General features: G+C 45.0%; 1 protein-coding gene across 1 annotated transcript in view; it reads right to left on the reverse strand.

Moving 5' to 3' along the window:
- The window catches only part of LOC126239670 (protein phosphatase PTC7 homolog), a 124,024-nt gene that overhangs the window by 13,872 nt on the left and 94,895 nt on the right, over positions 1-15,257 (reverse strand). Inside the window, exon 4 of the mRNA XM_049947876.1 lies at positions 6,159-6,415. Within this exon, the coding sequence (XP_049803833.1) occupies positions 6,159-6,415 (257 nt within the window). The remainder of the gene's footprint in view (positions 1-6,158; positions 6,416-15,257) is intronic.

Here is a 15,257-nt window from a genome sequence, read left to right on the forward strand (position 1 = left end):
AACTATTTGGCACACATCTTCTTGACTGATACCTTCCCCCCATAAATGACTTAATTTTGTTTCGATGTTCAACGCAGTTATTGTGCAGCATTAAATGTAGTAAACCACTGCACGAAATTTTGAAGAGTTTGCAGAGGTAAAAGTCCATAGTGTATACTTTCCGTATGGTCGATTTTAGTTGCCACAATGTTGAGAATGAAATGTGGACAAGATACCTAAATTTCATATAAAATTTACTGTATAACAATATCTCATTTAATTTAAGTACCACATAGGTGTCGTATGTAATATTGAGCAATATTCCGTCTTTCGCGACTGTAATAAAAGTTTTATTTACACCGGGAGCGTTTGGCTTTAAAATAAAGCACTTCAATCAATGAAAGGTATGGCACATACACAACGGTACTCATGTTCTCTTTCTTGTTTTTGTTCCACAGTCGCAGTTTTACCAATGGTATTGAAATACATTCATCTTCTGCAACTGTAATAAACGTCTTATTTAGACCAGACGCGTTTTTCTCTTTTGAAGCATCTTCAGTGGACAGTATTTTGTCTCCTCCATTGCCAAGTAACCTTTCGTAGTTTTGTGCTGCGGTAACACAATATTCAACGTTTGTGTCGGCTGATCAGTGTTTTCGCAAATAAATGCTGTTTGTGTGTGCCACACACAAAAATTATATTTGACATAGCTCAGAGCACTTCACTGATAGACGGTATATTCAAGTACTAATGTTTTTGTAAGTCCACAGTTTTGTTTACATCCCTGTGATTGACTGAAGTGCTTTAAAATAAAGCTAAACGCGGCCGGTGTAAATAAAACTTTTGTTACAGTCACGAAAGATGGAATATTTCTCAATATTACATACGACACCCATGTGGTACTTAAATTAGATATTGTTATACAGTAAATTTTATATGAAATTTAGGTATCTTGTCCACATTTTATTCTCAACATTGTGGCAACTAAAATCGACCATTCGGAAAGTATACGCTATGGACTTTTACCTCTGCAAACTCTTCAAAATTTCGTGCAATGGTTTACTACATTTAATGCTGCATAATAACTGTGTTGAACATCGAAACAAAATTAAGTAATTTATGGGGGGGGGGGGGGCAGGTATTAGTCAATAAGATGTGTAAAAACCAAATTTTTGGGCTAAATAGTTTTTGTGAAATCGAATGATAAGTGTGTCAAAGCAGTCTGAACACCATGTGTCTGCTGCACAGGCGAGCAGTGCAGTGACAAAATCGCGCACAGCGCGGAATCTGGGGAGCACGTGTTTGTAGCAGCGAAAGGGTTAATGTGGCCGTGGTGACTATACTTCATGAACTGCGCACTCCCCCATAAAAGTAAGTTTGCAAACTATACTATATTATGGCACTGCTTCTCTGGGCGCATGCGTTGTGTGCAACTGGCAATCTCCCGCGTCTGGGTGGGCATGCGCAAACCGCCAAGATAAAAGAATTGAATTATAGTCACAGATTAGTGTCTTCTCCTGGAAGTACCTCACTGTAGACCATTAGCTTAGCCTTCCAGTAGAAACAGTGTCTTTGTTTGTCTTTTGACTGGAGCAGATTGGTCCTTTCATTCCATGGACTATACCACAATATACTCAGGAGCACTTTCCTGCAATAATGTGATTAGGAAAACACCTCTTTCACAAGCACAGTCATTTCAAGTGCTTCCAAAATGTTATCTTCTAAGTACAATTGTGATTGTTTAACAGCCACCTTGATGCTTATTGGCTAACTACTTCCCCAAAAGTAAAGGTCATCGTAGATCATACTGTATGCAGATTCATAATTCTGCAGCAGTTTCATCAACAATGACATCTGTTGGTGCAGAGCCACAATTTATCTGATCTTTGGTTCATTGGTTATTGGAGTTAAAGGGACCAAACAGCGAGGTCGTTTGTCCATTCATCCTTTATGTGACAAACCAGGAATAACCCTCAAAGAAGCATACAAAAGGCAAATCCTGGGAAGCCCAACTGTAAGCAAGATACAATACGAGAGAAATAAAATCAGGGAGAATTAGGAGGAGAGAGAGAGAGAAAGTGGGGGGGGGGGGGGGGGGTAAGGTGGGCGAGTCGCTCTGCCCAGAATGCACGATATGTGGTAGGAGACACGCCCTCTGCATCTGACCAGTACCACCTCACCATCCATTACCCCCACGATAACGAGCAGCACAGATGAGATGATTGAATTTTAGAAAACATAAAACATTTTAAAAAATGGCAAACATAAAAGGACAAGCAGAATAAAAAGGTGCGATGGGTAGGGGCTAGGACAGACTGCTGAACAAGGGCCTCCATGGAAACCTTGTGCCAGAGCAGGTGGTCCAAGCCTTCAGGCAGTCTATGAGGCCAAAGTGCCCCACCTCACAGAGATGAGCAGAAATCACCTCCATGGGAGAAACGTAAAACCAGGTCGGTCGCTTTGGCATCGTCTGCCAGCACCAGAGGCAGTGCATCAGGAAGGTTAAGAGATTGCCACAAAGCAGCCAAATTTGGGCAGTCCAGCAGGATGTGGGTCACTGTCAGGTGGACACCACATCGGCAGTAAGGTGGGTCCTCACGTCAGAAAACGTGATCGTGGGTAAGCCAAGTGTGGCTAATGTGCAGCTGACAAAGGATGGGAGATACCCTGTGAGACGTACAGAGGAAAGGCCTGCCATGTGGTTGTGGCCTCCTTTATTGCCCTCAGTTTGGGAAGTCAAGGGCAAACCTTTCGAAGTTCCAGACATCCAATAATTGATGGCACAGAGTCAACAGAAGTCCAGTTCTAGGATCCCTATTTCCAAAATCAGCATCCTGGTAGCCAACTTTGGCAAGTGATCGGCATGTTCATTCCCTCAGATCCCAACACATCCAGGGCTCCAAACAATCCAACTTGATGGAGGTCACAAAGATGATCCTGGATAGCTGTGACTAATGAGTGACAAGGGTAGCACTGGTCTATATCCGGAATTCTCCTCAGGGACTCGATGCAGATTAGAAGCATTTTGCCAGTGCAAGAGCAAGCATGGCTAGGGCTTGTCTGATGACTACCAATTCAGCAGTGAAGACAATGAATCCATTTGGCAAGGAGCACAGTTCACTGCACCTTGCATGTGTGTATGCAGAGCTGGTTTGTCCACCGATCTTTGAGCAATTGGTGTACCCGATTTCTGAACCTAGAAATACATTGAGAACAGCCAGACAACATGGTGTCAACTGAATCTTTCAGGCCAAAGGATAAATCGAGACAGATCCAAGTTCAGGGTACACGTCGTGGCGGTGTACGCGATTGCTCTCTGACAAGATGTGACACTGAGGGAAGGTAGAGTTCAGAGCAGAGACACTACAGCCGAATTGCAATTGTGACTCCAGTTCTGGGACTCTGTTATGGGAGGTGGAGCTTCCTACTAGGGAAAAGGACAATTGTTTGTATGCCTATTAGAGGAGCTGTGAATGCATATACAGGGTGTTTCAAAAATGACCGGTATATTTGAAACGGCAATAAAAACTAAACGAGCAGCGATAGAAATACACCGTTTGTTGCAATATGCTTGGGACAACAGTACATTTTCAGGCGGACAAACTTCCGAAATTACAGTAGTTACAATTTTCAACAACAGATGGCGCTGCAAGTGGTGGTGGTGGTGGTGGTGGTTAGTGTTTAACGTCCCGTCGACAACGAGGTCATTAGAGACGGAGCTCATGCTCGGGTTAGGGAAGGATTGAGAAGGAAATCGGCCGTGCCCTTTCAAAGGAACCATCCCGGCATTTGCCTGAAGCGATTTAGGGAAATCACGAAAAAACTAAATCAGGATGGCTGGAGACGGGATTGAACCGTCGTCCTCCCGAATGCGAGTCCAGTGTGCTAACCACTGCGCCACCTCGCTCGGTGGCGCTGCAAGTGATGTGAAAGATATAGCAGACAACGCAGTCTGTGGGTGCGCCATTCTGTACGTCGTCTTTCTGCTGTAAGCGTGTGCTGTTCACAACATGCAAGTATGCTGTAGACAACATGGTTTATTCCTTAGAACAGAGGATTTTTCTGGTGTTGGAATTCCACCGCCTACAACACAGTGTTGTTGCAACAAGACGAAGTTTTCAACGGAGGTTTAATGTAACCAAAGGACCGAAAAGCGATACAATAAAGGATCTGTTTGAAAAATTTCAACGGACTGGGAACGTGACGGATGAACGTGCTGGAAAGGTAGGGCGACCGCGTACGGCAACCACAGAGGGCAACGCGCAGCTAGTGCAGCAGGTGATCCAACAGCGGCCTCGGGTTTCCGTTCGCCGTATTGCAGCTGCGGTCCAAATGACGCCAACGTCCACGTATCGTCTCATGCACCAGAGTTTACACCTCTATCCATACAAAATTCAAATGCGGCAACCCCTCAGCACCGCTACCATTGCTGCACGAGAGACATTCGCTAACGATATAGTGCACAGGATTGATGACGGCGATATGCATGTGGGCAGCATTTGGTTTACTGACGAAGCTTATTTTTACTTGGACGGCTTCGTCAGTAAACAGAACTGGCGCATATGGGGAACCGAAAAGCCCCATGTTGCAGTCCCATCGTCCCTGCATCCTCAAAAAGTACTGGTCTGGGCTGCCGTTTCTTCCAAAGGAATCATTGGCCCATTTTTCAGATCCGAAACGATTACTGCATCACGCTATCTGGACATTCTTCGTGAATTTGTGGCGGTACAAACTGCCTTAGACGACACTGCGAACACCTCGTGGTTTATGCAAGATGGTGCCCGGCCACATCGCACGGCCGACGTCTTTAATTTCCTGAATGAATATTTCGATGATCGTGTGATTGCTCTGGGCTATCCGAAACATACAGGAGGCGGCGTGGATTGGCCTCCCTATTCGCCAGACATGAACCCCTGTGACTTCTTTCTGTGGGGACACTTGAAAGACCAGGTGTACCGCCAGAATCCAGAAACAATTGAACAGCTGAAGCAGTACATCTCATCTGCATGTGAAGCCATTCTGCCAGACACGTTGTCAAAGGTTTCGGGTAATTTCATTCAGAGACTACGCCATATTATTGTTACGCATGGTGGATATGTGGAAAATATCGTACTATAGAGTTTCCCAGACCGCAGCGCCATCTGTTGTTGAAAATTGTAACTACTGTAATTTCGAAAGTTTGTCTGCCTGAAAATGTACTGTTGTCCCAAGCATATTGCAACAAACGGTGTATTTCTATCGCTGCTCGTTTAGTTTTTATTGCCGTTTCAAATATACCGGTCATTTTTGAAACACCCTGTAGCATAACTGAGTAGCTGCTGCTGGTACCTGAGCTGTGAGTAGGCTCTTCACGGGGCTAGTTCAAAAGGCTCTTGTTGCATGTCTGAGTCCATAATGGTGTATCAGGTCCAGTGACTGCAATGCTGAGGGCAATGCCAAACCATAATTGAGATGGGACAGTATTGGGACTTTGTAAAGCTGCAGAAAATCTGGTCTTTCATAATCTCAGTTTGAATTCACACTTTTCTTCCAGCCTGCTGTTGGTCACTTAGACTCTGTCTTCAGTTTTTGATTCCTTCCATCCATTTACAGACTTTTTTATTTCTTAACCTACTGTATCCATTCCTGCAAATTTCAGACTGTTTCACCATCTCAGTGATATGGTAGGGTGCACATCATTAGTGGCATGACCAAGTTTTACAGTCTTCTATGCAGAAGCACCTAATAAACCAACACTGCACTGGTTTAAGTACAGACATTTCCAAGTCAGCTATAGTAAAATTCCTGACATTTAGACTGTAGAATGACATTTCTTGTTTCATTATGACAGATTATGATCTTATCTCATCTGAATATTTTGGGACTGGTGATTAAAAGATACAAGGACTCAGTCTAGTCACATCACAGAATCTGTTATGTAGAGGAGGTGGAAGTTGTTAAACTGCAGGTAATCGTATTTGTGTAAACAACAGCCCAGACGGCAAAAAATGGCAGCAATACCCCTGTTAAAAAAAGGAAATGAAATGCGTGTTCTGGAAGGTGAGATGCTATTGCTAACTAATTAATTAATTGCAGTGTAGGAGTAGTTGTATCAACAGAAAAGCATAACATAGACAATCACAAAATTCCTCTTTCACATCAAAAATCATCATTATTATCATCTAATACACTTAACTTACCAATTGCTTCAATACCATTGTGGCGTGCATTCTGGGCAAATGGTGACAAAAAATTACTATCAAATGCAAGTGCACGGGCCATGAGAGCAATGGAATTTGCGACACCCTGAATCTTCAGTGGGTCACTTTCTCCTTGGATCTTGCACAACTCTGCCAGCAGTAACTGGTCAGGCACATTGTCAAAAACACCATCTGTTGCCAATAGGATGACATCACCATCTTCAACAGGAAAATTGGATGTATCTGCAGCTTCAGGCCTGAAAGGAGAAGAGAGAGTAATAAGTACTTTAAAATACTGGAATGATTAATAACTGAAACATCCTGACAGATTAAAACTGTGTCCTAGAATGGAATACTAACTCTGAACCTTTGCCTTTCATGGGCAAATTCTCTACTGCCCACAAACCACTCACATAGCAGTAGGTTGTGAGCTGCGTCTGGATAGTTCAGTTGGTAGGGCATTTGCCAGCAACAGGCACAGCTCTCTAGTAGAGATGGGCAAAACTGTTCTTTTCAGAGATCGGATCCGAACTGTTCACTCCCTGAAATGAACTAGGTCTTTTTCATGACTCACCACTCATTCACAATAGAAAATAAATGGAAGGCACATTGCCCTTTAAACTTGGTTTATTCCAGAACTATACCTGTATTTTGATCTTATTTGATCCTATTTTGAAGTAACACAGATAATGAGTAAGAATTTTGTATTGTTTATTGAAATTTCCACGATATGACAAAGTTTTTAATTATCGATTTATTTTGCACTATCGTGGTTTTTTGGGTGATCGGAAAATGTTGTAACTTGAGATTTACATTAACAATGTATTTGGCTATAATGTATTAAAATTTCATTAACCTCGTACAAATACATCCCAAGCCATATATTTTTAAAGTGAACATTTCCTTCCAAAGACGCCCAAAATCGCAAAATCCGTACAATTAGAAAAAAAATAGAAATTTGACTGTAAGACCAAAGTGCTGCATATAGCCTTATGCAGAATAAAACAAGGAAAATATTGGTGTATCACATTTTGAGATACGTTTATTGGTTCGCTCGTAATTAAAGCGTAAATTCGAGTGTCCATAATAAAAAATCCTATAGTAAGAGGAGTCGTCAGGAACCTCATCTGATCAGTTTAAACAAATAAAAATAAGATAAAAACAAATGATGTATACATAACATAATTATGTAATATACATATCGGTATTAGTACGAAGAACAATATCCAGAATAGACGAACTCCGATGCAGGGGCGCTGAGTCAAGCTGGTCGAGCCGCGAGCTGTATTGCTGCGTGAGCTAAGACCGCAGAGACCAGAGTGACACCTGAGTTGCTTTGCTCAACGCTCTGGCTAGAGTCGAGAACGGTGGGGTGAGCGTTGAGCGGGCGAGTTCCGAGGGTGGGGGGAGCGGTGAGCGGCCACCACTCACCCGCTCCGAGGCAAATCGTCCGTTCTCTTGCGAGCAGGTTGTTGCAAGTAGTTGTTATGTTCTCCGCTAGGAGGCTCTCTGTCCTGTTGCTCGCATCAACCGCCCAGAGGGCAGGACGTGCGACTGAAACGATCGCCAACGGAGTGCGATGCTAAGTTAAGGTGCGCCAGACACTGCACGCGGCAAGGGAAGCACAGAGACGGCACAGCATATGTGAAACACAAAATCCAATGGGGCGCTGCACAATGCAGGCAGCCAGGGCAGAAGCAGGGCAGAGGCCGGCGCTGGCTGTGTTGTGTGGCGTGCAGCGTGCTCTGACCAGCAGAGGCCCCGCTGATATGCTCCGTCTCTCTCTCTCTCTCTCTCTCTCTCTCTCTCTCTCTCTCTCTCTCTCTCTCTCTCTCTCTGCTGTGTGAAACGTTTGGAGCTACCGTTCTTTTTTTCTGAATCACTGATTGTTCACTCCTTTGAAAGATTTAACTCTATAAAACAGTTCAGGAGCGGATCCCCCATCTCTACTCTCTAGCTCGAAACCCTTTCAGCACACAATTTTAATCTGCCAAGAAAGCTCAGCTCCAATGCAAACTGAAAACTAATAATGGCTAGTATTTTCTTCCTCTGTCATCCTTCTCTCTTCCTCTGTCATCCTTCTCTATCACTTATCAATTTACACCCTTTTCTGGATCGAGGTGTCCAACAAGGCAGAACCCACACACACCTTGAAAACTTGGTCTTTTAAAAATTCCTGAAGGAAATGGGGCAGTCTGCCACGGAAGCCCCACCTTTAAAGAGTACGGAGGATACCAGTTCTCCAGCAGGTGTCTTAGGCTTTCTCCAAATCTAAAAACACGACGGCCACTGTCTGGGATTTCAGCTGAAAACCATTCATGACAGGGGTGGACAAAGTAACGAGATGGTCAACTGCAGAATGCTGCACTCTAAATCCATGCTGTGCATTCATTAGTAAATTGCATGACACAAGCCACCATACCAGCTGGGCATGAATCATACATCCACTACCTTGAAAATGCAGCTGGTGAGAGAGATGGAGCGGTAGCTAGAAGGAAGGTTTTCGTCCATACTGGGCTTAGGTATGTGTATAATGGTGGATTCATGCCAAAGCCCGGAAAAAGTGCCCTCTGCCCAAATGTGGTTGTCCATGTTAAGCAGAAAGTGCTTGCCCGCAAGAGAAAGGTGCTACAAGATCTGAATGCGGACAGTGTCTGACCCTGGGGTGGAGGATCGGAATGAACAGGGAGCATGATCTAGCTCCCTTATAGTGAAGGGGGCATTGTAGCACTCACAATTCAGAGAAGACAACAGTATCACTCGAGCCTCCTCCGCTTGTTTCCGATGTAAGAAGGTAGGGTGATAGTGGGGAGAGCTTGGAACTTCCACAAAATGGTGGCCCAAGGTGTTGGAGATTGCAATAGGGTCCATCGTAACAGTCTGGTACCTGTAAGACCGAAATTGGCGAATGGATCTTAGTCCCAGAGAGCCAATGGAAGATGGCCCACATGACACAGGAAGGGGTGAAACTGTTAAAAGAACTAGTAAATGAAATTCAGCTAGTTTTTTTGCTATCCCAAAGAACACGATGACACTTTGCACACGCCTGTTTAGGATAACTGTTAAAAACGAGGAGAGCCCGTCTGTGTGCGAATTGAGTTGTGTCACACCTCTGTCCACCAAGGGTCTGGGACATGGTGTGCTAAAGAGGATGTGCAAGGAATGGAATGTTTTGCAGCAGTAAGGAGAACGTATGTGAGATATTCCAGCTGGTCATTACAACTGGGGAAATCTTGGGCTTCGAAGGTCGCCAGGGAGAAGTAAAACTGCCAGTCAGCGTTAGGCCGGTATTACACTATCAAATTTCTTTGTCAAAGTTGATATGTCAAATATTTATGTCAAAGAAGTTTGATGGTGTAAAAGGGCACTTTGTCAAATCTCGTCTGTTGTCAAATTGACCAAATCTAGGCCCTTGCTGTAGATTTGATCATAAAAGTCGCTTGTCTTCTGCTCACTACAATGTGACATGTTACCACGTGGAGTACCAGCATCGCTTTAACAGTTTCAACAACTACAAAATTGATAGAGATGTATGAAGTTGATGAGGTGCTTTGCAACATGAGGTACCCTACCCTACACCCTACCCTACACCCTACACACCCTACCCTACCCTACCCTACACCCTACACACCCTACCCTACACCCTACACACCCTACCCTACACCCTACCCTACCCTACACCCTACCCTACACCCTACCCTACCCTACCCTACACCCTACCCTACCCTACACCCTACCCTACACCCTACCCTACCCTACACCCTACCCTACCCTACACCCTACCCTACCCTACACCCTACCCTACACCCTACACCCTACCCTACACCCTACCCTACACCCTACCCTACCCTACAGCAAGGAATCTGGGTGTTACAGTGAGCCTGTCTTCTGCGGATATAGCAGTTCTCAAGTGGGTATTGTGCTTTGTGATATGAGGACACACTTCACTGAGCAAATACTGAAATGTATGTTCATCCATTCTTAAGTAATTTATGTACGACTCAACGCCCTCCACTACAAGCTTACGTAAAAAGTTTTGTTGAATACTTTTATCGTCTTGTTGTAAAACACATGGCTTCACCAAGGTACGTTTCATTTTTTTTCCCTCGCTTCTCTTCCACATGTGCACACAGTGCAATTGAGGTCCATGCAACTGCTGCAGTTAATAACAAGTAGTAGTAGTTGTCAGCCACCGTGAACTTTGATGAAAAATATTATGACAGTGTAATACACCTTTTTGCCCCATATCAAAGATCTTTATCAAATAAATTTGACGAATATTTGATCATATCTTTGGTAAAGAAATTTGATAGTGTAATATCAGCCTTAGTAAGCTGCCATTTGGGTGTGCACGGAGGTGGGGTGGGAATCAGCAAACGGATACCACATGGGAAATGGTCGCTCGAGTAGGTGTCAGAAAGAACAGACCACTCAAGATGATGGGCAAGCTGGGCAGTGCAGAAGGAGAGATCCAAATAGGAATAGGTGTGTGAGGAGTCAGAAAGGAAAGTGGGTGCTCCAGTGTTAAGGTGGAAGAGGTTGAGTTGATTAAGAAGACAAGCCAAGAGGGCACCTCTGACAACACAGGTTCTGGGAGAACCAGAAAGGGGACGATGCACATTAAAGTCATTGAGTAGCAGAAATGGGAGGAGATATCTGCCCAATAAGCTGAAGGAAGGCTCCCCTGGTAACACTGAATGACGGAGGGACATACATGATACAGAGGGAAAGACTCAGGTGCGGAAGGACAAGGCAAACTGCAATAGATTGAAGAGGGGTAGTCAGGGAGATGGGTTGACTGGTTGTCATCCCGTATGAGCAGTATAATGCCCCCTTTAAATGGGATGCCAACCTCAGAGGGAAGATCATGATGAGAAAGAGATGTAGGGGTGTCACCTTGGCAACTGCCGAGTGACATCCTGTGAAGAACCGCTAATACAGGGCACAGAAACAGGAGGATCTTGCTCCATGAGGTCCACAGAAGCATCTGCTTGCTTCTGCAGTTGGTCTGTGGAGTCCAATGCCGAAAAATGGTTGGTGGTGCACACCACTGATATGGAGGCAAGCCGGTCTAAGGTATCAAGTGGCGACACCGTTGAAGAGGATCTTCGAGTCGGTGAAGGAGAATATCGTTTGCCTTTGGTGGGTTTCAAGGCTTTCCAGTTAGAGGACGACTCTGGTGTTGGTTGGCTGGAGTGACGTAGGAAGTCATCGCGGGAGTACTCTTCCTATCCTTTCCGGCCTACCAGTTGTGTAGCTGGTAGCTTCGCCTTTTGAGGCTTCTTGCACAGCTGGATGGGGGGATGGCAGAGCTACCTTGACACTGGGCGATTTCACAACCTCAGAGCTGAATCTAAAGTCGTATGTCAGCGTAGCCTTGTCCTTCATGGAGTGAGGGCTAACAAGAACAGAACTATAGGTGCCAGACAGGAGCATGCACAGTTCATGACTAGCCAATAACTTGCAAGTGCCTGGGTAAGGCACATTTTCCTTTACCCAGATCTCTTTGACAGCCCACTGATCAAGATACATGGGACAATTCCGAGAGGAGGTGGCATGGCTGCCATTGCAGTTGATACGGTGGGGAAGAGGAGGCAGATAATCGTCCTCATGTGCATCCCTACCTCAGGTTACGCATCCCTGCCACAGGTTACATATTTGGCTGTATGTCAACAAGACGTTCTAGAGCGGTTGAAACTATGATACTGGTAGCAGTGCATCAGGTTCAGAATGTACGGCTAGACTGTGATAATTTCATAGTCTGCTATGATCTTGGACGGAAGGACCACTCTATCAAAGGTGAGAGAAAGTGTGCAGGTGGGCACTAAGGAGGGATCTACCTTTTTCATTACCCGGTGGATGGCAATGGCACCATGATCAGAGAGGCAAGATTGACTTTCGGCCTCAGTTAGACCGTCGAAGAGCCAAGTGCAAATAACACTATGGAAAGAATTCAAAGTTATATGGGCCTCTACACGAACAGGGTAGCCATAGAGAAGCGAGGCAGTAATCAGTTGTTGTGCTTGAGAATCAGAACTAGTTTCCAAAAGCAAAGTGCCATTCCATAAACAAAGAGCAGGATTTCACAATAGGGCCGACAATCGCATCAACACTTTTCTGAACAATAACCGGGTTTACCATGGCAAAGGACAGTATGTGAGACAATGAGGAACTGTGGTGCAACGGGAAGGGTCTTTGAATCTTTAGTCTCATTACTTTTACATTTTGTAGACACTGATTGTGAAGATTATTGTCTCGTTGCAAGAAAATCCCCCACGATTGCCAGTGTCTCTGATGGCATGCTCCTTTGTGAAGGGGTCACACTCGCCTTAGGTGACTGTTCACACCTCACGAACACCTCACAGAGGGACCAATCGACAATATGGGAAGGTTGCAGCTCAGGCAGTCACCCCTCCCTGGGCCTGACCTGTACCAGGGTGTACGTGCAAACCCTACCTGTCGACCTGAGGCTGGGAATTACACATTACCCAGTCACCTGTTACACGTGGGTCGGCCTTCATAAGCACACACGAGAGAAGGGGAACAAAGATAGGGAAAGGGAGCGAAAAACAATGGTGAGACTGTCCTTAGGTCATTGGAACATTCCCTATCAAACCCCAGATATGTTCCCCAAGAGAGGGGAAAAAGAATAGCACGAGGACAGACATGCAGCGTGGAAGGGAAAGATGCTGCAGAGGCTGGGGCCCCATGGTAGCCAAGCATGAACCCACCAAAGAGTGGCGAGGGGGAGGGGGGGGGGGGGTATGAAAATCTGTATAACATCATCTTTCGTATTAACATAGGATGGTGATGACGACGATGATGATGGTGGTGGTGTGTTAAAAGGGACTAAACTACGGGATCATCAGTCCCTCCATGTCACAAGATGAACACGTAAACAGCTAAAAAGCCAAAGAAGTTGGGACTTGGCTGTGCCAACTAGATAAGTAAGTCAAACAGTTTTAAAAGGTGCATGACAATAGTTGTAATATGATCGGTAGAAGACAACCGAGATAATCAAGGTAGCATCATCCACAAGAGGGTCTAAAGGCAATACAAGGTCAGGGCGGTCAGAAAGTTGCCTGCAGTCACATGGGGGGTACCCACCATAGAGAGAGGCTCTCCCCCCACAACCACCCCTGACACTGAAATTTGGGGAAGAATTATAGTTTAGTGTAAAATTCGCTCCCCCCCCCCCCCCCTCTCTCTCTCTCTCTCTCTCTCTCTCTCTCTCTCTCTCTCTCTCTCTCTCTCTCTCTCTCTCTCTCTCTCAGGAAATACAACACTTTAGTAGTGGCTGTCTTGTCATCTGCAAGCGTCTGAGGCAGACAGGTAGACAAGCTGGGAGCATGCCACAGTTTGGCCAGCAGGGCGCAGTCAACAAGAGCATGTGCCATTGTCAGTAGACTACCACAACTGCAATGAGCGGGAGTCTACCAACACAGAAGGAACTCGTTGGTTAGTCTCATGTGGTTGATGTGTAGTCGGCACAACACAATGGCACCTTTCCGAGAGGCCTGAAAGATGTATGCCAATACATACTCAACCATTGATCTCACAGTTTGCAGCCCGAATATCTTATCCCTGATTCAGTGGTGTGTCTATGACAATCTTTGTGACAGTGACCATTTTCCTATTGTTCTCCCCCTCTTCACTTACAGAAATCTGGAACACGCGCTGTGTCGGTTGCAGCTTTCTGGCTGACTGACAGGCTTTTTTCTCTGCAACCACATTTGCAGCCATTCTTGTGACAGACATTGACAAAGTTGTACAGGATACTGTTGATACCCTCATAATGTACCTGTCCACATGCCCAACAGGTAGCCTCATTAAAACAGCAGGAGGACATGTGTCCTAACATTTGGTACTTAAATCATCTCATTGGAAGAGGAAAATAAGATTTGACATCACACCTATAAACCATGACCTTAATCTTGTCAGGTTGGTTGAGGGGAGTGGACCAAACAACGAGGTCCTCGGTCCCATCGAATTAGGGAAGGATGGGGAAGGAAGTCAGCCATGTCCTTTCAAAGGCACAATCCCGGCTTGTGCCTGAATTTAGGGGAATCACGGAAAACCTAAATCAGAATGCCCAGATGCAGGTTTGAGCCTTCTCAGGCAAGATGTTGCCATCGAGGGCCAGGAGAAAGCTCCAGTGACCACTACATTATCTTTCGGTCCCTTATGGATGGTGGCGAATAAAACGGACTCCATGCTATGTCAGATTATTAAGCAGCTCTTCATCAGTTTGTAACATTAGGTCCCAATGGAACGGACCTTGTTACATTGAGAAATGGTGACTGGTATATCTCCTATCTTTACACAGGCCTGAAGTTCCTCCATGTGACTGGTTGGTGTGTGATGTTTTAATCAGCAAAGATCCATTTCTCACTTTTTCTATTGCTGCAACCTCCCCAAACCGATCTTCAATATTTCTAACGAAATACAGCTCTACTCGGTGTTATGAATGGTTCACACAGTTTAAAAATGGCCAGACAGAACTTAAAGATGACCCTCATTCAGGACGCCCTTGAAAGTCTACTGACTATGTTCATGTCGGGAACGTCAGCAAAATTGCGCATACCAACTGAAGACTGACTGTCCGAGAAATTGCAGAAGAATGTAACATTTCTGTTGGATCATGTCATGAAATCCCAACACAGCATCTTGGAATGCACCATGTTGCCGCCAAGTTTGTTCCATGGCTCATGAGTCAAGAACAGAAAGACCTCCACCTTGCAATCTGTGAAGAGCTTTTGGATTGTGCAAATAAGAATAAGATATTCCTTAAGAGAATCATAACTGATGATGGGATGTGGGCTTACCGCTATGATGTTGAGACAAAGGTTCAATCTTCACAATTGATTGGAAAAGGTTCAAAGGCGAGAAAAAGCTCATCAGGTCAAGTCAAATGCTGATAGTTTTCTTTGACTTTGAAGGATTAGTACATCATGAATTCATACCGCAGGGACACACTGTTAATCGATGATACTATCGGGACATGTTGCAACGCATGTGAGAAAATGTGAGAACGGTTGGCCTGAAATGTGGTGAGACAATTCATGGCTCTTATATCATGATAATGCACCCATACATTCA

The sequence above is a fragment of the Schistocerca nitens genome, chromosome 1 (genome assembly GCF_023898315.1).
Source record: "Schistocerca nitens isolate TAMUIC-IGC-003100 chromosome 1, iqSchNite1.1, whole genome shotgun sequence".
In the NCBI taxonomy this organism is placed as follows: domain Eukaryota; kingdom Metazoa; phylum Arthropoda; class Insecta; order Orthoptera; family Acrididae; genus Schistocerca; species Schistocerca nitens.